Source organism: Pseudophryne corroboree, chromosome 4 (assembly GCF_028390025.1).
Source record: "Pseudophryne corroboree isolate aPseCor3 chromosome 4, aPseCor3.hap2, whole genome shotgun sequence".
NCBI classification, from domain to species: domain Eukaryota; kingdom Metazoa; phylum Chordata; class Amphibia; order Anura; family Myobatrachidae; genus Pseudophryne; species Pseudophryne corroboree.
This window is the reverse complement of record NC_086447.1, coordinates 408,007,049-408,021,208: the sequence shown is the minus strand read 5'-3', so window position 1 is coordinate 408,021,208 and position 14,160 is coordinate 408,007,049. Positions and strand designations below refer to the sequence as shown.

At 39.5% G+C, this 14,160-nt stretch overlaps 1 protein-coding gene across 7 annotated transcripts in view; it reads right to left on the bottom strand.

Moving 5' to 3' along the window:
• Positions 1-14,160, bottom strand: part of COL19A1 (collagen type XIX alpha 1 chain) — a 1,277,374-nt gene that overhangs the window by 978,425 nt on the left and 284,789 nt on the right. For all 7 annotated transcript variants that reach the window (XM_063916766.1, XM_063916758.1, XM_063916759.1 and 4 more), the window contains 2 exons: positions 6,990-7,113; positions 3,317-3,592 (listed from right to left, as the gene is read on the bottom strand). In XM_063916766.1, coding sequence (XP_063772836.1) covers positions 3,317-3,592; positions 6,990-7,113 — 400 coding nt within the window. The remainder of the gene's footprint in view (positions 1-3,316; positions 3,593-6,989; positions 7,114-14,160) is intronic.

The window sequence follows — 14,160 nt, the reverse complement described above, 5'->3', positions numbered from 1 at the left end:
GCAGAGCCATACAGATACCATCTATTATTGTCATGTGGTAAAGAATCATTAATTACAAAAATTGCCTTATAAATTATACTTTAGTATTGCGTATATTTAGAAAGCATATCTACAGCAGCATGCCATTAACAACAGCTGTGAGCTGTACTTTGCATCACATTCCATAGAGTCTGCAAAGACATTATGCTGTAATACTGTGAATACAAAACAAAACAGGCAGAGCCGTAACTAGACATTTTGTTGCCCTGTGCCAGAAGGAGCACTGGTGCTCCTCACTTGAATACAGACAGTGCGCGCCAAAGGTGTGTAACAAAAAGGGGTGTGGTCTCACAGGGAAGAGGTGTGGTCACATATATATTTGTCAAGAGTATGTAACTTACAGCCCAAAAACATAAATAATTCTGGTCTACAGTATTTATGGTTAGATTAAAAGGAATATTTTGAGTTTAGTGCTATTTGAACCCTCTTCAAGGAAATAATATAATGGACTAGGTACAGCCTGCTATAGCTATCCTCCCTCGTATCTCACTCTATGAGCACAATTATATAGTATTGGGGTATATGTTTGAGGCAGAACAAAAGAATTAAAGACCCTTGAATAAAAGCAAATATGGGGGAAAGAGCAGCATCTTCCCACTATTTTCTGTACAGTTGTCTTGATGTGGGCCTGGCCAAAAGAGGAAATGGGAAGGGACTAAGATGTGCACACAAATAGCAATGATATCACTCATCACCAAGCAGCTTTTCTCCCCTACATCCTGTACCAAAATCCTCCATCACATAGTTATTGAGCTCTTTGTATCAGAGGCAATTTAAGAGAGTAGAGGGCCCCTGGATGGGCTCTGTGCGAGCCCCCTCTTTTCCGACAGTGCAGTAGACTCTGGCTTAACCCCTTATCCAAGACCTTAAAAATTATTTTACCCCTGATCTGATACAGTAAAATTAATATTTTTATTTACCCAGAAAGCTGACAGCTGTATGTACTTGTTACGTGCATGCCAATGTCATATAGTTTATTCATACTATTAGTTTACAAAATTGTTTATGTAACAGTGTTATGAATCTGATGCATTAGTATTATTTATTTTTTAGATGGATTTTAGATGCTTAATACATTAATACATTAATCTAATGTTATTCTTTTCATTAAGTTAATATTAAAAATATGCACAATGTTTCAAGTCAAATTTTGACCATTAGCAGCTTTGGAATGAAACATGAAATGTGAAGAACAACTGGGAATTGAACCAGCGCTTTCATAATTAACCATGGACAATCCTCATTTAAGTAATGTGAGCGTGGAGAGTCCAACATGCTGGTTCCAGCTTGATGAAAACGTTAGGCAAATATGTTTTCCTTTTGAAATAAAGTATCTATGGAAACAATATTAACAAAAAATAACTTACACAGTAAAACTTTACTAGGCAAGGTCTCAAGGGATACATGGACTGAATGTAATATGAAGCCTCTTTAGTTGAAAGTTAAAAGCTGTGAGGATTGTTTTTACAGTAATTAGTCATAGAATTATACTGTACTCCCATGAGCCAAGTCTACATTAATGGCACTTATCAATGTCATATAAAAAGAAGATTAAATACTGACAGGTTGTTTTTAGTAATCATGTGACCTGTAACAGTATAGAAGTATTAGGTGACAAGTTTTTTAAAATAGCCAGCAACCACGTTTAACTAGAGTCAGTATATATACTAGATTTCTTACAGCAATCAGAATATGAGAGTGCAACAGAAACACAAAACCAAGTGATCCCAGTCTCTGAAAACAAAACCAGTATCTGATATTCTGTCACTCTGCGATATTTGCATAGTGAGCACAGAGCAGGGTGTTTTTAGTGCTACAGGAAATGATAGGGAAGGAAGTTTACAGTTTCTATGGACTGCAATGTGGATGTACTGTAATGCTACACCTTGGACAGGTGCTGCAGCCATCCCATGACGGACTGCTTTCACTGCACACATCCATCTGTATAAGAATAAGGGGGAAATGTACTAAGCAGTGAAAAGAGTGGAGAAGTGAGCGAGTGGAGAAGTTGACCATGTCAACCAATCAGCATTGAAGTAACATTTATAATTTGCATACTATAAAATTATATAGAGCAGCTGATTGGTTGCCATCGGCAACTTCTCCACTGGCTCACTTCACCACTTTCACTGCTTAGTACATCTCCCCGTTAATCACACGCAGCAATAATATTTCTCTGCTTGTGAAAGTTTTGGTTACAGGAAGTGGATGCGAACACAGAAAAGACCAATATATAACTGTTATAGTCAGGGCCATCTTAATGTATGGGTTCACTGGGCAGTTGCCCAGGGGCCCATGATTCTAGGGGCCTTTGAGCATGGCTGTTGTCTCTTGGGAGGCAGGTAGAGAATGCTGAATGACTGCTGTGATTGTGAATTACACCCAATCGGAGTGGCCTAGCAGTATTTTCTACTTGCCTCACAGCCTGCATCCAGGCTTTCAGTATGCTGATTGGTGCATGGCTGACGCTATCCACCAATCAGAGTGCAGCATTCTCTACCTGCATGTGAGCCTGCAGCCAGACAGTGAATGTTTGTCAGCATGGAACTATCCACCAATCACAATGCTTACAGCAATTAACTGTATGAAAGCATGTGGAGAGATGGCATGGGACAGCAGGAGGGGCATGATTTTCTTTAGTTTTTCCTGTGAATGGGTGGGTAGGGGCCCCAGAGCATTGCTTTGCCCAAGACCTACTGTACAATGCAGTTAAGATGGCCCTTGTTATAGTCATATGGGTAAATGGAATATAGCAGTGGAGGAGGGTTATCCTTATCACAAAAAGTATACATCCTGTAAATAACTTTATCTCTAGTTATTAATTATTTTTCTTAATGGCTTCTGAGGCATATTGCTACCAATGAGCTATATTTATAGATCATAACTGTGTATATAAAGAAAATTAGTAGCATTTACAATAGTATCCAGTTCCATACAAGCTGTAAATTCACCATAGGAAACAAATAAGTGATGTCTATCAATATCTTATATAGGTAGATTACATGCTTATTTTCAGGTTTTCAGTATCTTTGAAACCTATCACTGTCTACAAATATTAATGATAACACATCTATTCCATTTAATAAACTTTATATTAATTCTGGAATAGACAGAAACTTGATAACCCAATTGTCTAACATTTTAAACAAACTTTTAAGCTTAATCTGAAAAAATGTCCAGTATGTAACTAATTACATATGCCTATAATTTTCTTACTGACAAAGATAGATCCAGTCTACCCAAAATAAAACATATTTTTATCTTTGTAATCACTTACATCAACTGGTTTGTCATCAGAAGCCCGTCCTACAATCACTAAACGTCCTTGAAAGTCAATATGGTCTATTTTAGCAATCTGTCTTCTTTCAATCAACTTGCAGTCTACATAAAGTGAAACTATACTCTGTTGTATGGAAATTCCAAGCTTATGCCATTGTCGATCAAAAAGAGGATGAAGCTCACGACTTTTGAACGTGTAATTTAAGGTGGATCCTCCGCCATGTTTAGCTGTAAACTCCACAACTTTCTTCTCGCCATCAATTAGAATGGAATCCTGTAAATACAGGTAACACAATTTAGCACTGGTAATATGGTCACGGAATACATTTATGTTCTGCTATAAATGTTGTAAATGTTTTTTCCATTTTAAGTGGCAATTACACACAAGTGGGCCAGTGAAGCACCTTGCTTTCTTATTATTTCGTACATCCCACTTAGTGGTAACCTCATTTGGAAAGTTTCAGTAATGAAGCATAAGTACCAAATGATGAAATATAAATATATAAATTAAAATAAGGTTACCATAATATCCCTTTAATCAGGAACAAGTGATTTACATGGTTCTGTAGCTGATTAAAATCAGATTAAAAGCAGGCTTGAATTTAACCAGCCACAAGACCTGTGTAAATCATACATGTCCCTGAAAGGTATATTATGGCAAACCTATATATATATATATATATATATATATATATAAAGAAAGAAGAAAATGGAGGGCGCACAGGTGAGTATACTTAAAAGTTTCTTTACTCAAAAATAACAGCTCACATACATTTCAGTAAAAGGTCACCCGCTTAGTTGTCACGAGATGTCTGGCCTCCGGATTACCAGACACCTCACTCAACGCCGTCATTAGACTTCTTCAGGGGGTGACGAAGTCTAATGACGAAACGCGTTGGGTGTGGCCAACAGGATCAGTGATGTGTGGGCCGGAGTTCGGCGGGCATCCCCGGCTGGAATCCAGCTTGTGCTGTTTGGAGAAACGATCTGTGGCAGCTGTTATCCGGCAGCGGCGTTGAGTGAGGTGTCTGGTAATCCGGAGGCCAGACATCTCGTGACAACTAAGCTGGTGACCTTTTACTGAAATGTATGTGAGCTGTTATTTTTGAGTAAAGATTCTTTTAAGTATACTCACCTGTGTGCCCTCCATTTTCTTCTTTCTATGTGCCTGAGGAGTTACAGTTGGCTCTCAAGGGAAGAAAGCTGCACCATACATTTATTGGACTTTTAACCCCTGGCTGAGGGTATTACAAGACTTTCAGTGAATGCGCAACTTTATTCAATTTATATATATATATATATATATATATATATATACTGCTCAAAAAAATAAAGGGAACACTAAAATAACTCATCCTAGATCTGAATGAATGAAATATTCTTATTAAATACTTTGTTCTTTACATAGTTGAATGTGCTGACAACAAAATCACACAAAAATTATCAATGGAAATCAAATGTATTACCCCATGGAGGTAAGGATTTGGAGTCACACTCAAAATTAAAGTGGAAAAACACACTACAGGCTGATCCAACTTTGAAGTAATGTCCTTAAAACAAGTCAAAATAAGGCTCAGTAGTGTGTGTGGCCTCCACGTGCCTGTATGACCTCCCTACAATGCCTGGGCATGCTCCTGATGAGGTGGCAGATGGTCTCCTGAGGGATCTCCTCCCAGACCTGGACTAAAGCATCCGCCAACTCCTGGACAGTTTGTGGTGCAACGCCACGTTGGTGGATGGAGTGAGACATGATGTCCCAGATGTGCTCAATTGGATTCAGGTCTGGGGAATGGGCGGGCCAGTACATAGCATCAATGCCTTCGTCTTGCAGGAACTGCTGACACACTCCAGCCACATGAGATCTAGCATTGTCTTGCATTAGGAGGAACCCAGGGCCGACCGCACCAGCATATGGTCTCACAAGGGGTCTGAGAATCTCATCTCGGTACCTAATGGCAGTCAGGCTACCTCTGGCGAGCACATGGAGGGCTGTGTGGCCCCCCAAAGAAATGCCACCCCACACCATTACTGACCCACTGCCAAACCAGTCATGCTGGAGGATGTTGCAGGCAGCAGAACATTCTCCCTGGCATCTCCAGTCTCTGTCACGTCTGTCACATGTGCTCAGTGAGAACCTGCTTTCATCTGTGAAGAGCACAGAGTGCCAATGGCGAATTTGCCAATCTTGGTGTTCTCTGGCAAATGCCAAATGTCCTGCACGGTGTTGGGCTGTAAGCACAACCCCCACCTGTGGACGTCGGGCCCTCATATCCCCCTCATGGAGTCTGTTTCTGATCGTTTGAGTAGACACATGCACATTTGTGGCTTGCTGGAGGTCATTTTGCAGGGCTCTGGCAGTGCTCCTCCTGTTCCTCCTTGCACAAAGGTGGAGATAGCGGTCGTGCTGCTGGGTTGTTGCCCTCCTACGGCCTCCTCCACGTCTCCTGATGTACTGGCCTGTCTCCTGGTAGCGCTTCCATGCTCTGGACACTACGCTGACAGACACAGCAAACCTTCTTGCCACAGCTCGCATTGATGTGCCATACTGGTAGAGCTGCACTACCTGAGCCACTTGTGTGGGTTGTAGGGAGGTCATACAGGCACGTGGAGGCCACACACACTACTGAGCCTCATTTTGACTTGTTTTAAGGACATTACTTCAAAGTTGGATCAGCCTGTAGTGTGTTTTTCCACTTTAATTTTGAGTGTGACTCCAAATCCAGACCTCCATGGGTTAATACATTTGATTTCCGTTGATAATTTTTGTGTGATTTTGTTGTCAGCACATTCAACTATGTAAAGAACAAAGTATTTAATAAGAATATTTCATTCATTCAGATCTAGGATGAGTTATTTTAGTGTTCCCTTTATTTTTTTGAGCAGTGTATATATATATATATATATGTATATATATATATATATATATATATATATAATAATTGGCATTTGATTGCATCAACTCATCCAATCAGAAGTCTGTTGTCATTTCTATACATGAGCTGTATTTCTAATCTTATTTGTTGATATACATATTACACTATTAGTAAGTATGGGCCAATAACTATAACATTCCTCTCTCTTATGATGGGCGTCAAGGACTTATTCATTTATGCACAACGCGGCACCCAAAACCTTCCCCCAATCGTGGACTCCTCCCCAAATCTCTCACAAACGGGTTGAATTTTAATAAGCTGTCAAAAATATTTCCATCCAATCAAAAATAGAAATTAATTCACAAAGAAAAAACAATTCACTTGCACAGACTGAAATGCAGTTATTATTTGTGAAACTTACATAACAAAAATTAGAGGAAAGTATTCCCCAAAACTAATTTATTTTCCTCTTTATTAATAAATCCTGCGCTCAAACACAAGTTGCCATCTAGCATTCTTAGCAAAGTATAAAAAAGCCTAACATTCTTCACAACTAAACATTTTCAAATGTTATCGGGGGAATTCAATTTCAGGCAATAGCACTCCATCTTGCACCCTTCTCCCGCCTGGCCGAATGCCTGATTGACACAAAGTGCTCGCTATCCCTTTTGTGTGAGATCCTGCTGCCATAAACTGTGAAGGGTGCTGAGCAAATTTAAAGGATTCGCCTGCAATTGAATTCTCCTATATATGTTTTCATAGGTATATATTTGAATAGTGTTTAATTAAATATCTCACCTGCAGAGTACCCACATGGTTCAATGTTTTCAACAAAATCCAACGTTCCTTTTTTGTATTCCGTCTTACACGGAAAATGGCAGTTATTGAGTATTCATCTGGGAGTCCAGAAGAAAATACTTGTCTATAAAGAATATTAAAAATCTATCAACATTAACAGCATTTTTAATCTTTAGAAAAATTGACATTTATTTTAAATTAACATTATTGCTCTTATTTATCAATGAGTGGTATATTTCACTGTGAGTGATAAGTTGCACCAGCCAACCAGCAACTAACTGTCATTTTTCAAACACAGCCTGTGACATGGAAGTTACATTGGCTGGTGCAATTTATCACTCACAGTGAAATTTATAACTCAATGATAAATAAGGTCATATATATTATAAAGCCAGACTGAGGCTCTAAAAAGTGACATGGAAATGGAATCTTACACTGCATAAAACGGGAACTTGAGAAAAACCATTGTTAAAAATGTAAAGCTAAAATTATTTTTTCTTATTCATTTTATGTTTTTGCACACAAAAAGATTCCAAGACCATAATTATTTTATAAATGAATAACCAACCAAATTTATGAGCAATTTCGCACTATCATCCGGGTTGCTACAAGCAAAGTACATCTGCCTGGTGACATAAAGGCAAGTTCCTGGACATGTGACATCAAAACATCATAACAGGCTATCATATGACCTTAAGTAATTTATGTTGGCAATATAAACAGCAATGACAACTGGTACTCTAAGAAAGTGTAAGCCACCAAGTTTTAACAATTTTGACAATTAAGTAAATAATAGTGAAACATTCTAAAAACAATGAAGATCTTGTAGAAATGGCAAGAAGCATATTCATTTTTATTCCACGTGAGAATGCAGTATAATCAAATTCTCTACGGAGCCCACATATTTTAAAGATTTCAAAAATAAATAAATCAAATTTGACTCTATTTGCGAGAGCCTTATAAAATGTGCATTTAAGCCTCATTGAACTACAGTATACTCAAAATATGGTTTAAAATGAAGGGTAATGGCATGGTCATCACCTGCATGGAATTCTTCCCTATGTACAGTATACAGTACTTTATCTAAATTGTTATGTATGTATGCTTAAATAAGCACTGAAGCAGTGGCATGTAATAAGACAAACACCACGAGATGTAACACCATTTATAAAATACAAATTGTAATAGCTGTGTTTCACTTGATCAAGGATTTTTGTTGTAGATTATAGGAAAGCCAGGCCTGATGCACAATGAGTACTGTGTAGAATATTTTGCACTTCATCATATGCTGAGTACAGTAAGGGAATGACTGTCTAACTGTGAGCACATGTAGGCTGGGACAAAGACATAGTATATACTGTACACTGGAGAAGCTATATTATTGTCAGGAGGTCAGAGGTATAGTATGTGGAAACAGCAACAGGTTGCCAGTACTGGTAAACAACTTGTATTTGGTTGTTTGCAAAAGAATGCTGATGGTCACCTTGTTGCTCTGCTGCAGAGGACGATAGAGGCTGCAGCAGCAGGTGGTGCTCCCCAAAATATAAATCATCTTGTCCCCACTTTTAAATGGTACACCCACATAAAAGCTAATGTCTGGTAATCAGATCCCTTCTTTCAAATGTTGGGGCACCATAGTTACCCATGCTACAGAAAGTGTATGTTTTTTGTATGTAGAGGGAAGCCACTACATGCCCATATTTAAATGTGGAGAAACCCCATCTTCAAATCATATTGCTCACTAGTGGTTATGTCTGGTGATCCCCAGACAATATTACCCTGCTGATCCCCAGGCAATATTACCCTGCAATATGGAAAAGAGAGTTTTCTGTATATGGGAAGGAGAGAACTTTTGCCTTATCACACCCATAGGACCATTCCCTCAGCCTAACACTAAACGTCCTCCCTGCATCCTAGCCCTAATGTTCCCACTAGTGCTTAACTCCAACTCTAATCCTAAAACTAACCCTAATGCTCACATTGTGCATCCATTGGCATTGTGAGTGTCTGGAATTATGGTGTCAGGATTTTACCATTAGGACCCCGATTGCCTGGATCCTGACTACATACTGACTAATGGTACTTTCTGAAAATACAAAGTCTTCTGGAAAAAACAAGGTATAATTTGAGTGGAATGCTTGAATGTGATGAATACAAATGTTGAAACATGACCTCAGCACAGGAGAATAGCTATAAGGCTATTGCAGCTAACAGCAAAGGGGTTAAAACATGGGCGTAAGAGCATGTGATATACGCCTAACAAAAACTAGGCCATATGCTATTGGTGCCATTGTACTGTACAGATGTTTTGGGATATTTGCAGCAGATTGCATTTGTGCATAATGCCACTGTGCACATCTATTATATCTAAAGTAACTACTTGATTTAAAATGTATCTGAGGTATAATATTTTCTACTGTACGTGTATATTAACTTTGCATTTCAATTGGGCTAAAAGTATTTACATTTATGATAAATTTGTAATGAAAATCTGGAATTGGTTTTGTTAAGATGGTTAACTTGTTTTCTTTGGGCAAAATATGCAAATGATTAGGAATTATAACAAGTGATCGAGCCCTACTCATGGATGAAACAGGTGTCTTGAAGGCTCATGAGACCTTCATGTGTGCAAATGAGAGCCAGCCACTAAGACATACCTTATCATTCTGATCGGTGACCACACTGAAGTACTAGGTACACCCCCCTCTCCCCTTCCCTCTATACTCTTTCATTAGGTTCAGGTGTGCAATCTGTCCTGCAATTTCACATGACTCTAGGATAGAGTTAACATGCCTCCCCCCTTCTCCCCCCTGACAGCAGAAGTGCTCTTTTACTGTACTCTCTTCTGACTATACCTGACGCTCTCTCACACTCTGTTCACTTGCGAATTTTGTCACATGTATGGGCAGTAAAAGCAACAGGGCTCTGTAAGCAGATCTTATAGGCCCTACACACTGGGCGATAAGTCTCAAAGATATGAACGGTATCTCGTTCATTAATGAACGAGATACCGTTCATATCTTTGAGTGTGGAGGCACCAGCGATGAACAATGTGCGGCCCCACGCTCGTTCGTCGCTGGTGTCGGCTGTACATGCAGGCCAGTATGGACGATCTCGTCCATATTTGCCTGCACTTCTATGGAGCCGTGTGACGGGGGGAGTGAAGAAACTTCACTCCCCCCATCACTGACCCCCCCATCGCTGGGTCACCCATCGGCCGTATCCGCCGTCGGGCAGCTAGACAGCAGATTGTTAAATGTGTAGGGCCCTTTACACTTACTGTACTCCCTCTCACACTATCACTATATGACTTAAATAGTGACCTTAGGCTCTAATTGCACAGCAACAGTACATTGTGTCTTTTAAACTGCATGGCAACTTTAAGTTCTATAAGTTTTTATGTGGGCCTCTGAAAATACTAATAATAAATACAGACAGCATGGTGATGCTAAATAAAACTTCTGAACTCACTCTGAGTTGTTGTTTTTTTCTTCTTCAGTTCATCTGTTCATCTGTGTAATCCAATCTCAGATTATCTATCACATCAGTAATACTGGGATATGTCACATTGATTTTATGGGCCCATTTGTTTGGCTAGAAATTATGCTAAAATCCTCCATTTTGCTCTATGTTAGATTACAGCGCTATCTACAATTATTCTGGTTAGCAGTGCTTACTGTATTATTAAAGTGTGCATCTGCAATTTCTGTCTTCTTTGTAGAACTACAGGTCTCATCATAACAACACCTCTCATTATGTTGGAATTACAGGTGTGCAGCCCAGGATTTTTATAGTAAATGCTTATGGTATCTCAATACACACACAGAAATCAACTACTAATTAAGAAAAAATTAGAAACTTTGTAAATTGTGATACAGTGTCCAAAATATCAACAATGGACTCATGCAGATATTTCACACATTTCACCAATATAAATATTTAAAAAATGAACTTCATATAGACTAGGTACTGATGGCGTCATTGGAGAACACACAACTATGACTTTCATCTATGAGTAATAAATATTATCATCACAAAAGCAAAACTGATAAAGACAAAACTCTACTAGTATCATCAGGGGTGTAGTATGGTTTGCTGGCAGTCGGGGTCCCGGCGAGCAGTATACCGGCACCAGAATCCCAACCGCCGCCATACTGACAGCTGGGCGAGAGCGCAAATGAGCCCCTTGTGTGCTCGCTGCGCTTGCCATGCTGTGGGCATGGTGGCATGCTACGCACGCCACGCTATCTATTCTCCCTCCAGAGGGGTCATGGACCCCCAAGAAGGAGAAAAGATGTCGGTATGGCGGCGGTCGGGATTCCGGCGCCGGTATGGTGGTCGCCAGGAGGCCAGCTGCCGGCAACCTGAAGACCACCCATATCATCAGTAATGGTATACTTGTGTAGTCTTGATGACAAATAAACAACCCTTTAATTATATCCATTACTGAAAGTTGTAGAGCATTTGTGAATAAAGATTCTATAATAAGAGTACAAAGCTGTGTAACTTGAAAAGCATCAATTTCTTTTTAACAGTCATAATTAGTGGCTTCTGTATAATATGTAATAGAAACACCCTAGGTCAGTGGTTCCCAAACTGTGTGTCGTGGCACCCTGGGGTGCTGCAAGGCTCTTGCAGAGTTGCCTCGGGTTGGTGGTCAAGGACCAAATCAAATTATTTATGGTCAAAGTGATAGAAAAACTAGTGCTGGTGACTGCCAATCATAAAATATGTGGACAAACAGAAGCACAACTGTACACCACCACATAACTGACCCTAAGGATGACAGGTAGTCACAATTTACTTAGTTTAATATATTTTTTTCAAAATATATCAACAATAAACTTTTATCCTAGGCATGCCATGAAACAAATGCTGATACTCTATGGCACCGTGATTCAAGATAGTTTGGGAACCACTGCTCTATGTAATAAAAATGTATTAACATATTGTGCATGTGGCTCTAAAATAGATCTACCTGCCAAAACTATTGCTAGGCTATGGAGGGAGGGAGGGGGCGGGAAGGGGGTTGACCCCTTATGTATCTTGGGTACATAGAAAGATTATTGGTCACTGAGGAATACATACTGTTAAAATGAAACCTCTTTTAAAAGAGTACTTTAGATGTTTCCATTGCTGTAATGTTGACTTATTTAACTTTTTATTTCCTTTCAAAGGTTTACAAGGTTGACAGTGGTGTATCTATAATGGATGCAGTGCCTCAGAAGAAACCTCTAGGAAAATGCTGCCAGTAACATTTTCCAAAGATATGCGTAACAGAGAAATCATTGGGAAAATGGTACAATTTTCTCTGACGATTGCTCATGCATGGCACAGAACCAGAGTCTACCATGTGCCGTAAGGAGGAGGGGTTTCTCGGACACATGATTGTTAAGATATTAAATACTTTATTATTAAGATATTAAATACATTATTATAGTATTTGTAATTTACTTTGCTCAAACTGACCATAGTGCTATCCTCATCTAAATAAATGGAAAGAATTTGCCTAAACATATTGACTCTGAATCTTAATCGTATTTATCATCTATAATCAAATGTTCAAGTGTTGTGGACCCACGCAAAAATGAAATAACGGCAGCATCAATGTTAGAAAAGTTTCTACTGAAAACATTATTTTTCACATCAAGAAAAAGTAGGTACAAGTGAAAAACATTTTTTTTTGTAATACACTGCATTCTGTCTATGCTCAAGAAAGCTTCTGAACCCATCAGTGATGTGTGACTGCATCACTCAGCTTAACAAAACACATTTCTCCTTGCAGTCTAGCTGTACCTATATGTACAGTATATAAAACTACCATGAGTAAATTTACTATGCAGCTCATTCAAAGCTGATGCATTTTTGGTGGTTTTGATGGATTCATTTAAAAGGGCAATAACATTACCTACAAAACCAGGCATGATTTCATTTAAACAAAATAGTTAAAGATATCTTCAGATATGCCTGCGCGGGATGTAGTTAATACCCTGGTGGTCTGGATCCCAGCTGTCAGGATACCAACGCCGGGATCCCTACCGACGAGAATGCCAACAGCTGTGCTAGGGCTATTCCCACTCGTGGGTGTCCACAACACCCATAAAGTGGTAATATAACCTGTGGCAAGTGCAGCAAGCCACCGAGACCACAAGGAGCTTTCTAGCACTCGCTCCACTGCTGGCATTCTGGTGGCCGGGATCCTGGCATCTGCATTCTGACCGTCAGGAACCCGGCCACCTGGATTCCATACCCAAACCGCCTGCACTGCAGGCCAATCTGAAAATGTGATAAATGATGCACAATAGTGCATACACACTGGACTGTGTGGACGATTTGACGTTCTCATTTGGCTCAAAATGACAAATCGTTCAAAATATTAACTAGTGTATACCCAGCTTAACATGAATTCTGTAATGAAATAAAAATAAAAAAATAAGATAGTGATAACATGATTGGCCTAGTTAACCACAATTTGATCACCTGTAGTATTGTTGGCTTGGCGTATCTAGTCGAGTAGTTTGCAGTAACCATGTCAATGTTCATAAGGTCAACAGCACATTATCAACATCAAAGTGTTGACATGGTTCAAACTGTTGACAGGCACCAGGTCAACATCCTCAAACTGTCAACAGGTTCACAGTGTAGACATCTGAAATGTTGACATTGTGAATTGTGATGATGCCAATGTTTAGGACTAGGTGCCGTTGGGAGGTTTAGGGTTAGGCTGTGGGCAGAAAAGTTAGGCTGTGTAGTGAGTTAAGGGTTATCCCCTTGTGCCTAACTGTAACATCCCTTACTTGCAGCCTGAGTCAGGGGTAGGGATTAGGGTTAGAGAAAGGGGAAAATTACAAACTAACACAGCAGTATCGGAGCCCCAAACCGGAAGTAACTGTTACATGGCTGGTGGAACCCAGAAGAAGATTCTGGAGCTGCCACTGCCACCAGGAGAAGCCACCAGTCCACCAGGGTTGTTTGTTGGCAGTTGATCATGTCGACATATCATCCATGTATACATGATCATGCTGTGTCAATAATTTGCCATGTTGATATTTTTGTGTTAACATGATGACTGTTGACCTGATGACTCTTGAAAAGTCATGCCCCACCCTGGCTTTGACCTAGAGCTCAAAGTGGATTTAAAAAATAATAAATCTACCTGTGTCTCAAGCTT